Genomic DNA, 13,244 nt, shown 5'->3' with positions numbered 1-13,244 from the left:
TTATATGCTTTTGACAAATGTATAATGTCATGGATCCAACATTACAGTACCATACAGAATAATTTCACTGGTATTAAAAAAAAAATAATAACCTTTGTTTCCTGTACTTAACCCTCCTCCTTTCCCCTGAGTTTCTGGGAACTACTGATCTCTTTACTATGTCTGTAGTTCTATCTTTCACAAAATGTAATACTATTGGAATCATAACATATAGCCTTTTGAGACTGAAGAAATTTATTTTTAACACTCTTTCTAATATCTTTAGAAACTTACTTTGGAGTGTCCTTGATGAAACAAAGCCTAGTCCAAACTTCTGCCAAATTTATAACACCTGTACAGTGTCCTTTGATGGTGATCATTCAGTATCTATTTAAACTTATCTTGTGACAGGGAACTCACTGCTTTATGAAATCTTTCCTTTTTTTGAAGTTCTTCCCTAGAACTTCTCTTGAATGATGTGATTTTGACTTTGGGGTGACTTAGAATATGTCTCTTCCCTTTTCTACATAACAAGCTCTCATATTTTGATGACAGTTTTAATGTGCTGTCTTCTGCCAACTACTTTCTTTTAACTTTTCAGAGCCCTAGCTGGTTAAAAACTTCTGGGTATACGTCAGTGTAAAATACGGTGTTTAGCATGTAATGTTATACACTAGCCACATAGCTTTCTATGTGGTTTCCATTGCCATTTTCATTTCTCTCAAGTTTATCTTACACATTGCAGCCATGTTAGCCTTCCAAAGGCAAATGCTTTCTTATATCATTGTTTGAAACTTCCAGTTGCTCTCTGTTGCATTTTTGAATATAGATGCTCAAGTGGTACTTCCTGGGAATTACAGAAGTGGAAAGTGATTTTAGAAAGTCTTATTTTGTATCAGTACAAGAAGAAACAGAAGGCCTGATATGATACAGGGTAGTAGATTTGATCTTGACCACAGCTTGTCAGAATGGGACTAGAAACCATATCTCTTTGTCCCATCAGATCTACAGCTCTTTCTAGTAGTCATTTAAAGAGTTTTTATTTTGTGTTTTCAACTTGTCCTCATGTTTTATATTCTTCATACTGTCACTATTCTCTCAACTTAACACAGACTTAACCTGCTGCTGTGCTTTCTCTTGCACTATTTATTCTGTCTATAATATCTTAACCTCCTTTTCCCTTTTCCTTTAAAAATACCACATATTTTTCAGGATTCAACTTGATTTTTGCTTCTTGTATGAAATATTGCTTGGGTTTCCCAGGAGTGATAACTTTGTTCATTTCATGCTTAAAAGCTCATCATGGTTAGTCAACTTTTACCTATGTGTTTTTCTCTTACAGTACATTAATCACTATAATTCTTGCAAATTTTAGGAATTGACTAGGAATTTTATAAGCTTTCTTGTTTTTTCAGTATTTAAATAAGCAACTACCAATATACATATGAACACCCTCTTACTTAAATTGTAATGGTCTTAAGGGTAGGGCTGCATGTCGATTATACTTTTATCCTTCAGGAACAGCTGATGTAGTGCTCTTTGTACAATGAGCATGCTTGGTTAAGTGTTTGAATGGGTTCATACAAGTACAAGCTAATATATGTTTTTGAGCAGCCACTTCACACTTCAACCTCATAATTGTACTTAGGATCAACTGGGAGGCTCGCAGTTTTTTATGCCTGTTAAGGCAACTTCGTGCCATCCTGTACTTGTCTGGTTATTTTGTAGTCCAATTCCAGATTTTTTGTTTATGTAGTTAAATTTCTTCTTGTCTAGTTTTCTAGAGGTTGCTTGTTATTTTTTAATCCTGACTTTTTTTCATCTAAAGTATTTGCTGTCCTTCTCAGCTTCATGTCATCCATGAATTTGCTTAAGTATACCTTTTGTGTGTTTATCTGAGTCTTGACTGTTGAAAAGGATTGAGGCTATATGTACCTTTAGCATATATAAATAACAAGAACATATATACACCATTGAAACAGTGTTCTGTAAACAGTTGTTTAACCACTGAAAAGCCATCCATCCAAATAACTATTCAGATCATATTTTCTCTTGTGGTTTTTGTTTATTTGTTTTCATCTTTATGAGCACTTTCTATGTCTTGTGAACCTTAATATCCTATGGGACATTATTAAAGAAGTAGAAAAATGGCTTTTCTCTCAAGGATTGTATAATGTAATAAATGAGGTAAGACATATATTTTAAAAACTAGAGGGATAGGTGTACCTAACAATTCCCACCTTCAGGAAGTATACTATTCAGTGATTTAGGGAATAGCCAGTCTCTTCATAAACCACAGCCATCATATTCCAGGTAATTTCTTTTTGGAAGTAGCTTCTTTGAGAGAAAAGCCATTAATGTATCATGAGTAGACATTGTGATGTAGGGTAAACTTACTCCTTAGATCTTTTAAAATACCTTCTCCTTGGAGAGCACTTACTCCTCACTATGGGCAGAGCTGATGAACCCAAGTCTTAGATATGTTCTGTATGAAGTCAACAGTGACTTAATGCTGTATTTATGTGTACAGTATAAACTGAGTCCATTTTTAACTCAGGAAGAACATAAAATAATGATTGACCAGAATTGAACAAGTGTCTTATAATCCTAGAATGTTTCACTTTGAAAAAAGTTTTTGCAATCACTTATCAGGTCCATTCTTCTCATTTTATAGCTGAGGAAGCTAAGGCCCAACTTTTAATGACTTGAATAAGGCCCCATAGTTAGTTGCTGATGGAGCTTGGACTTGAACTAGGACTCCTATGTGAATCCTGAATAGTTTGAAAAGAGTAGAAGTGATCTCTCTGCAACATTGTCTCCCTAGAAAACTTTCCCTTAAAAAAAAAAGGTACAATATCTCATGCATATAACAGTAATGAAGTATTTACATACAGATATAGAGTACTTATGGAATCAAAAAGCCTATAATTGTTTAACCACAATCTAGGTTAAGAAATACAATATTGACAGCACTCCAGAAGTCCCCTGTGAATAGTTCCTCAGTTATACCCCCTTCTTCTCAGAGATAACCACTGTTTTACTTTTGTGAAAATCATTCTTTGCTATTTTAAAAGGTTTTACCACCTATGTATGTATTCAGAAACAATGAAGTTTAGTTTAGTATTCTTTGTGATACATTATGTTTGTGATATTCATTTGTGTTGTATAAATAGATGTAGTTTGTCCATTTTCATTGCTGTGTAGTATTCCATTGTATACCCATATCACAGTTTATCCATTCTGCTTAGATGGACCTTTGGGATGTTTCTGGTTTGGAGTTGTCATGAATAAGGCTTCCCAAAATATATGCTGCTGTGTATATTTGAGAGTTTCTTGAAGTTACATTCCTGTATATGGGATGTCTGGGTCTTGGGGTATGTGCATTTTCAGCCTTACTAGTTAATTACTAACTAAGATATTCTGGTCTTCTCTGAGAGGGTCTTTTACTTCCTGTTCAGCCTTATTCCTAGGGTGTAGCCCTTCAGGATCCCAGGCCAGAGCATAAGCTGATTTCTCAGAGTCTTACCCTTGGTAGGCCCTAGACTCCAGCTTGATCTTCTTCCATTTTAAGCTATCAGAAGCCTCTCAATCTCCTCTTCTGGATCAGTAAATTGTTTCTGGGCAAAAGCGCCCCACAACATAGTTTCACTTTCTGGTTTCTGTCTTCTCATGGATCTTGACCTGATAATACTTATAATTCTGTTAGCTCATTGATGCTTTTCAGAGTTTTTACATATGTTTTTTCAGCTTGTCTTCAATGAAGGGTTTATTCTGAATTTGCCTAATCTACATTTTCCTGGAAGCCGAAGTTTGTGCCTGTTGAGCTTTTAGTTTTAACTATTATATTTTTAGAATTTTAATTTGCTTCCTTTTCAAAGCTATATACTCAGTTTTTGTAGTTTCCTATTCCATATAGCTATTTTCAAGCTTGTGTTTTATTCTTATTCTTTGTGTCTAGTTTTCCTGTATGCTTGATAATTTTAAGATGTGAGCTGTTCACTTTCTTTGGAAAATTATTTATTAGTTATCTTTGAGGGCTGCAATAAAGTTGTATTCCTCCCAAGAAAATTGCGTTCACTTCTGTGGGTATGCTGGTGGGGATGGGTGTGTGTATACCAGTCCAGAATGACTGCTTTAAATGATAGTCATGGCTTCAGTTCTTTTAGGCCACCCAGTTAATATGATTTGGGGCAGCAAATATATACAAGGACTATCTGTGGTAACAGCTTTTTATTGTTGAAATTTTTATGTGCTTGGTTCCTGAGTCCCAAAGCAAGTCTCCTGTGGGGTGGTGGGAGTGAGGGGGTAGGGTCACAGCTTGATGGCAGAGGGTCTCTTATTGGACTTCCTACCTTGTTGGCTTTGTTTTCTGTTCCCTGACCAAGTGAAGTACCTGCCCTCAAGGCCAAAGTGGTGTTGTGCTGCATTTGATTCTCTCAGTTTATGCCTTCACTTAGATTTTGGCCTATTAATAAAAAGTCTTAGGGGCTTCCCTGGTGGCGGAGTGGTTTAGAGTCTGCCTGCCGATGCAGGGGACACGGGTTCATGCCCCGGTCCGGGAAGATCCCACGTGCCGCGGAGTGGCTAGGCCCGTGAGCCATGGCTGCTGAGCCTGCGCGTCCAGAGCCTGTGCTCCGCTATGGGAGAGGCCCGCGTACCGCAAAAAAAATAATAATAATAATTAATTTTTAAAAAAGTCTTAGTATCTTACTGGTTCTTCTATGCTTTTAAAATAAAAAAGTACATGGTTTTTTCTTTATTTGTTTTTATTTAATTATTTATTTATTTAATTTATTTATTTTTAAAATTTTTGGCTGTGTTGGGTCTTTGTTGCTGCGCACGGGCTTTCTCTAGTTGTGGTGAGCAGGGGCTACTCTTCGTTGCTGTGAGTTGGCTTCTCATCATGGTGGCTTCTCTTGTTGTGGAGCATGGGCTCTCGGCACACGGGCTTCAATAGTTGTGGTGTGTGGGCCCAGTAGTTGTGGCTCCCAAGCTCTAGAGCACAGGCTCAGTAGTTATGGCGCACGGGCTTAGTTGCTCCGCGACATGTGGGATCTTCCTGGACCAGGGCTCGAACCCCGTGTCCCCTGCATTGGTGGGCGGATTCTTAACCACTGTACCACCAGGGAAGTCCCTCTTTATTTGTTTTTAATTCAGCATTTTTAGTTGTTTTCAATACAGGGTTGATCTTTATATCTGGAAAGACATATTAGTTTCTGTCTTAACACAGAATTTCATAAAAGTCTTTTTGATCATTCTCTAATGAAAAGTGAGAGAGACCATTTGTGAATTTGCAAATCCTGTAGTTTTAGTGTTTCAAATCCTTCGTGAAGGAAGACAATAATTTTAAAAACCGTGTGTTCTACTTTCATAAAAGTAATTTCTGTTCAATCATGTATATACATGGTGAGCTCAACATCTTGCAGACAGTAGAAAATGCCACACTTAGTTAAGATAATGGTATAGTTAGAGTAAATTGAGGCTCCTCCCTCAATTGTTTTATCCTGGTAGATTGGTATGATGAAATTTGTTATTGTTTAAAATTTTGTTAAAATGTTACTGTTATTTTTGAGAACCAATTTGCTTTACATAACTTTGTCCTGTTGAAAATAAAATCTATAATAAATCTTGCTCTTCTTTTTCTTATTTCCTTCTACTCACAATGCATACAAGTGTGCATTTGTGCACACATGTGAAAACATTTGTTAAGTCATCTGATTGGAAGTTTTTCCTATACCCCTTTTCCTTTTCTTCTTACAGTATAAACTAATAGATTTATTATTATGTCATGTTACTCCCTCTAGTTTTTTTCAGTGTGTTTAATCAAGCTTAGTGTTCCACCTAATAATAATCATGCTACTCTTTCCCCCTCATCTTCGTTCCCACCTCATATACTATAAAACTTTTCTTTTTGCTAAGCCAGTTTTTAATTAATTAATTAGTTAGTTAATTTGGCTGCGCCGGGTCTTAGTTGAGGCCCGTGGGATCTTCATTGCGGCATGCGGAATCTTTTAGTTGTGACATGCGAAATCTTAGTTGTGGCATGTGGGATCTAGTTCCCTGACCAGGGATCGAACCCAGGCCCCCTGCATTGGGAGCGCAGACACTGGACCACCAGGGGAGTGCCTGCTAAGCTCTTTTAAAGTGTGTTGTAGACTTATCACCCGTATATGTTAGTATATGTCTCCTAAAAACAAGGACGTTCTCCTACATAACCTTAACTACTTTATTACACCAGTTTGGCACTGATATAAACAGCAATATATTAAAAAATTTTCATCTATACACCCAAATGTCCGTTTTCCCTCTGTGGGAGCTAATCTCAGATTATGCATTACATTTGGTTGTCATGTCTCTGTATCTTTAGATCTAGAGCAGGGCCTTGCAGACTTTTCCCTAAAGGCGAAGATAGTAATATTTTAGGCTTTGGGAATCAACTCCACTTTACAGCTACTCCACTGTGTCATTGTAGCTAGAAAACAGCCATAGACATTGTGTAAACAAATGAGTGTAGCTATGTTCCAATAAAACTTTATTTAAAAAAACAGGCATGGGCTTCCCTGGTGGCGCAGTGGTTGGGAGTCCGCCTGCCGATGCAGAGGACACGGGTTCGTGCCCTGGTCCAGGAAGATCCCACATGCCGCGGAGCAGCTGGGCCCGTGAGCCATGGCTGCTGAGCCTGCGCGTCCGGAGCCTGTGCTCCGCAACGGGAGAGGCCATAACAGTGAGAGGCCCGCATACCGCAAAAACAAAAAAACCAGGCAGACCATAGGTTGTAGACTCCTGATCTAGAATAGCTTTCTTTTTTTTTTCCTTTCCTTTTTTTTTTTTTTTTTTTTTTTTTGGTGATGGTGAGGTCTTTAGTGACACTATTTAATGACTGAATAATCAAGCCAATTTTAGGGGCAGAATAACCCTCAGTTTAGATTTTTTTAAATGTTTTCCCGGGGACTTCAATGGTGGCACAGTGGTTAAGAATCTACCTGCCAGTGCAGGGGATACGGGTTTGAGCCCTGGTCTGGGAAGATCCCACATGCCACAGAGCGACTAAGCCCGTGCACCACAACTACCGAGCCTGCGCTCTAGAGCCCGTGAGCCACAACTACTGAGCCTGTGTGCCACAACTACTGAAGCCCATGTGCCTAGAGCCCATGCTCCACAACAAGAGAAGCCCACACACCACAACGAAGAGTAGCCCCTGCTTGCTGCAACTAGAGAAAGCCCGTGTGCAGCAATGAAGGCCCAATGCAGCCAAAAATAAATAAATAAATAAATAAATAGTTTCCCCATTAGTTTTTAAAATTACAAATGCCATGTAACCTTCCACAATAGAATTGAAATCTGACTCCTTGAAAAAGATTCTGGCTTGCCTGGAAATAAAATCTTTCTCCTCTCTCTCTCTCTCTCTCTCGCTCTCGCTCACACTCTCACTCTCACTCTCTCATAGTGTGTGTAATATCACTGTCTAGAAATTGGACAATACAATTAAACTTCTAGATTGTTAATTCTTGGTATCCTCTTTCAGACATCAGTATTTTTACAAATATACTCTTTCATTTAAATGTTTTAAAATTCACAGAAGTGAGTAAAGAATTCAGGAAGATTTGGAGAGTGAAAGGTAGTGAAAGTAACTTAGATGTAGATTTGAAGAGTATTTCTATTTTAGTCAAATGTGATTCCTCAGTATACAAGCTAAAATTCTTTTTATGTTGAAGACATGAAACAAATAAAATTAACAATTATCTGCCACAGCTAAGCTTGCTGTTCTTTGCATTGGATTCAGCTTTAGAAATAGATAAAAAATAATTTTGATAGATTTAATACAAAGTTGTCTGTGTGGGGAAGCTGTACTCTACTTGCATTCTTGTAAAAGTTTATACTTTTTTTTTCCCCCAGTCTTTCCATCCTCTTACTTGGTTCAGTGAATAGCAGAATTGAAAGCAGCATGTTTTACTGGAGTAAAAGAGTTTCAGGATTTTTTAATGCTTGAATTTCCTTTAAATATCTCTGTGAACATCTATGGTGATTGGGTGCTATCCTACCATCTTTTATTGGTTTTGACTGAGAAAAGGTTTTGCTTCATATTGTGCCTTATCACAATTTGATTTTAGTTTGCCCCTTTGTACGTTATAAGACAAGTCTATTTTCTTTTCCACATAGCTGCATGTTACATAAAGATTGAAATAATATTTTATTGGAGGTTCCCATTTCTTGGCTAATTATTCCTCACATCACATTGTGGAACAAATGGCTGGCATGATCTGTGCCTTGGTTTACTTATCTGTGAAATAAGGGTAATGGTACCTATCTTGTAAGTTGATTATGAGAATTGCCTAATTGCACATTGTACAATATATATAGTACACATTCAGTAAATGTTTGACACTATTGTTATTTCATATTACATAGTCTCCCATCCATCTTGTGTGGTCATGAACCTGTTTGTCTTTCAAAGCAGAGCTGAATACAGTAGCGAGTATGATCCGATTAGCCCAGGAAGAGAACAGTGGCCACGTCACCGGTTAATTTGAACTCAAGTTGGAGTTTTCTTTTTAATTCATTGTGGAGAACTTCAAGCATACAAAAAAGTGGACAGACTGGTATGATGGACCCTCACATGCCCATCCTCCATCCCCCACAACATGGCAGTCCTGTCCCATTCGTTCCCATCCAGTTCCTTTACTCCCTCTCTGGTGTAGTGGTAGATCCTCTATTATACCTAAGCTCTGTTCCTGATTTACTTTGATAATTACTGAAGCTTTTAAGGATAGTGCCTAAATTAATGAACAGATGAATCTTGCCTCGATTGATGCCTGGGTCACATTCCAGCTTTTAGAGGTGAAGTGAGTGGATGGGTAGGATTGAAATTAGATTTATCTGTATTATACTGTTTTTTAGATGTCATGCCAGTTTTTTATTTCCTCCATCTCTGCTTAGGGATATGTATGATAATCTTATTGGTAAAATCTCTGAATACTCTAGGAAATTATTCAAATTAGCTGGGCTAGAAGACTTAAACTCACTATCTTCTTACAGTCTTTTCACTTATTCTGGACTTTTAAGTCTTTACCAATGTATATATTAGGTCTTTCAATTTGCTAATCATTTAATCTTGATTGAAGAGAAGCAAAATAGGGAGTGAAGAGTTATACTTTCTTTGTAATCTCTGTTGGAATTATTTTTTAAAGTCAGAATCATTGTGGAATAATTTACATACAGTAAAAATTGTTATAATTTACTGACTTCAAATAGAGGCCTTTCTTCCCAGTGGCAGTGACTGACTAGCACTTTTTCAAGCCTCTGCTTGTTTTTTCCTATAACTCTGTTCTTACTTGTGCCTCATTAATTGTTACTTGCTTACACTAGTTTGCTGCAAGTTTAATAGACTCATAATCATTTTCATATTGATGATACAGAAGTGTGTCCTCCTATTTAAAGCAGGGGTCAGTCATCACAGAGACACCATGATAAGTCTTTGGTTATTCAGCTACATGGGGTAGGCGTTCTGAAGGTGAAATATGGCAATTAAGAGTATTATAGAGAGGTTAGGTTAGGTTCTACCTGACTCAGTACAATCACCCTAAGATTGAGCGTGGGTGAGCCTTCCTGATAAGAAAACACCAGCACGGTCAAGGTTTGTACACGCCATACACCTCAAAGGAAACAGAGGCAGAGTGAAAGTGAGTTTAGGCTTAACCTCTGTAACTGATCCAGGAGTAACTTAGTACAGCCCTTGCTTTCCAATTCAGTTCTAACTTTTGAATGAAGTATCTCTAGCTTGAGAGAAGCCAATACCCTTCAGAGTTTTACCTTGATTATTAAACATCTCATCAAGGATTAGTTAACAAGGGACTTGAGAATAAGAATATGTTTTAGGCAGGGGGCTGAAACGGTGTTCTAATAGAGAATGTCATGTTGCAGTTACGCCATGTCTGTGAACATCAAAATTGCATTGTTTGGGGCTTCCCTGGTGGCGCAGTGGTTGGGAGTCCGCCTGCCGATGCAGGGGACACGGGTTCGTGCCCCGGTCCGGGAAGATCCCACATGCCGCAGAGCGGCTGGGCCCGTGAGCCATGGCCGCTAAGCCTGTGCATCGTTGCGGAGGCTGTGCTCCGCAACGGGAGAGGCCACAGCAGTGAGAGGCCCGCGTACCGCAAAAAAAAAAAAATTGCATTGTTTTACCCTTGAAATTTCTGCTTGTTTGCTAACTTCCGGACCTACAAGTTTCAGTATACTTTTGATTGCACAGAACATCTGTTCATTTGTTCATTCAAAGAATATTTACTGAGCATCTATATGTTGGGAAGTGTGCTGCACACTGAATAAACAAAACTGGACTTTTCAGATGTGTTTGCCATTATGGAGTTTATAGTCTTTGGGAAACAGTGAAATTTATTCAAAGACATAAAGAAAAATTGTGCTTCACTAATATTTTAAAGACCTAGTGACTTATTTTGAAGTGAACTTGGAGTGATTTGTTCTTGGTTCTTTTTGCAAAATGTATTCGAGTATTCAGGGGTTTTGTGCTAACGTGTTTCCTTATGTGTATTGATATGTGAAATTAGACATTAGAGAGGCGGGACAATTTGAACTGGGGTTGGGGGGAGGAGAATATGAACAGATAGTAGGTTTGTGTGGGTAAAATTCTATGTTAGCTGTGCTAAATAGACTGCTATAGGCAGGGAAGTAAAAAATATCTTTGAGTTCTTTCTTCTATAAAAATGTTTAATACTTAAGAATTGACAGGGAAGTAAACTTCCTCTAGAATGGAGGTATAACAGAAAGAGCAAATGAGAACCATGACAACTAAGATCATGTCTGAATTATATGACAGTTTCTTGTAACTCTGGTCAAGAAAATTTGCCTCAGATTTCTTATTCCAACAGAGTACAACAGAGGGACTGAATTTGGTGATCCCTTCTGGTGCTAAAAATCTTACAATTTAAAAAAAATTTTTTTAATTTAGCTGTTTCTTAATGACTTGGATTGCTGGAAAGTCAAGATGCTTGCTTTCTTACTTTCTGTACTTGTTCTGGTTCAAGAATTAAGAACTTTAGATGGGAGAATAAGGCTTTGCTTTCTCTAACTGATATTTTCTGACTAGGTACTTCGTAACTCAGGAAGACCTCATTTATTCCCAGTAATATGTTTTACTAAAACTCTTTCAGGTAACTTTACAAAGACTGTGTGACTTAATAGTAGATCATGGCTTGAACTCAGTTTTTATTGTTGTAACTAGAAAATTTTAGTGAGGGCTTTTTTTTTTTGTCTCTGTAGTTATCAGAGACTGTTACAGACGATTGCTGTACTCGAGGCTCAACGTTCTCAAGCAGTCCAGGACCTTGAAAACTTAGGCAGACATCAGAGAGAAGCACTAAAAAATCCCATTGGATTTGTGGAAAAACTCCAGAAGAAGGTATATATTGAGCAATTTTTAAGATTTATTGAGATGTATTTGGTAATAACTCGGTTTATTCTTTTTATATGAATATATACTTTTTTAAATGTTTAATTTTTTCCCATTTTGTAATTAACCATATTACTGAAGGCAGAATACTGCCTTCCTTGACCCCCACCAAACACACAATAAAATATACCTCAATGAAGATAGCTAGGAGCTTTAATTGGATGTGTGTATAGAAACTTGATGTCCTGTTCCTAGCCATTTTTACAGTCTTTTTCTGTTACTTTCTTCCTTCCCCATCTTAAAAATATTTTCCCTGTTTTGCTTTCAGGACTTCAAGATTGTTGAAGCTAAAAGAAAAAATACTTTAGTATTTATTTACTGCTTAGTTTAGAGTTACTTTTCTAACTCTGAACATAGTGAGATAGAAAACAATGGTGATACAAACAAAAACTATATTTTAAATGTCTTTAAGGTTATGGTTGCCAAGTCTGTGAGAATGACGTATATAAATTTTACTTAGTTTTGAAATGTTCTTTTATTTTAGTTTAAAATTCCTTATAATTTTATTTTTTCCTTAAAACATAACTTTCATACTTAAGCAGTTAACCATTTGAAAGTGATTCAAGTTTTTATAACTTTCTTAGTGTGTAAACATGGAGATAGTCTAGATGTGCATTTATGCCATAGTATGTGTCTTGAATTAGGGGCCCCCTAATTATTCAGTAAATTTGAGAGGCAAATGTTAATCAGCATTGTCTGAAAAGATTAAAACTGAAAAACTATGAAAAAGAATATTCTTTTTCACCTTAACACAAAAATTTAGCCTGTTCAGTATGACAAATTTAGTTATTAGTTACTAGTTTTTAATGAGTCACAAAAGTGGTCTACCAGGTGTTGAGGGAACGGCCCTGGGGACTTCATTTTATTTAGATGATTATTGTTTGGATTTGGATTTTTCTAGTTATGTTATTTACTTGGCAAGCATTCCTTTCTCTGCTTTCAGAACACTGAATATCATAATAGATGTAGGATCTATATATTGATTTGTTAAACCTTCTAGAGTTTTTAGAACCCTATTTTAACCTCTGTCTTATAGTGGGCCCACTTAGGTGTTTATTGATTCTGCACTGCTGTCATGAAACAATTTGCTGGTGCAAAAAGATACAGCACTTACAGTGTTTACTTACCATTGATTCAACTAAAACAGATGGTGTTTTAACCTTAATCGCATTTTATTCATGTTCTTGGGTGGGCAAAAAGTTGCAATTATGCACAATTTACTAGATACGTATGTGGTTGGTTATTTGCTGGTTTTCCATTTCTGTGTTTAGTTTAGAACTGAATTTCTTTTCACTTTATCTCAGAAACAGAGATGTGATATTGACTATCTTAAGAATTTTTTCAAAAATGTACAAATGTGTATTAAATCCCAGATACTTTGGTAATCATGAAAGACTTATGTTCCTTGGAAAGAAAATTTTCTGCTGGATTTAATTTAGAAGTTTGAGTTTTCAGTTTTTCTGTGTTAACTCAAGTATGCTTAAATTGTCTATTTTCTTTAGGTTTACCAGTGTAGTTAAGTTGTTGACATGTGATCTCTTTGTTTTAGTGGACATCTAAAAACTCCTAATTGAAATTAAGGAAACTTGGATAATATATTGGTATATAGAATGCAGGGAACCTTTACGGCTTGTTAGCTTTCTTTGATATTACTACCATCATTATTTTAAAAGACACTCTGTTCTAATTTTTCTAAAGTTGAACCTTAGACTAATATGTGCTATTATGATGACGGTACTAATATAATATGTCACAAGCAAAATAAAAATTAAGAATTCTGTGTCACAAAGTGGATTTT

General features: G+C 36.7%; 1 protein-coding gene across 4 annotated transcripts in view; it reads left to right on the top strand.

The window, feature by feature from the left end:
* ZZZ3 (zinc finger ZZ-type containing 3) overlaps nucleotides 1-13,244 on the top strand; it is a 111,964-nt gene that overhangs the window by 80,546 nt on the left and 18,174 nt on the right. For all 4 annotated transcript variants that reach the window (XM_082615672.1, XM_082615673.1, XM_082615670.1 and 1 more), the window contains one exon: nucleotides 11,257-11,395. In XM_082615672.1, coding sequence (XP_082471798.1) covers nucleotides 11,257-11,395 — 139 coding nt within the window. The remainder of the gene's footprint in view (nucleotides 1-11,256; nucleotides 11,396-13,244) is intronic.

The sequence above is a fragment of the Mesoplodon mirus genome (assembly GCF_964341445.2).
Source record: "Mesoplodon mirus genome assembly, chromosome: 3".
Taxonomy (NCBI): Eukaryota; Metazoa; Chordata; class Mammalia; order Artiodactyla; family Ziphiidae; genus Mesoplodon; species Mesoplodon mirus.
The sequence above is the reverse complement of the archived record's forward strand: the minus strand, read 5'-3'. Positions and strand labels throughout refer to the sequence as shown.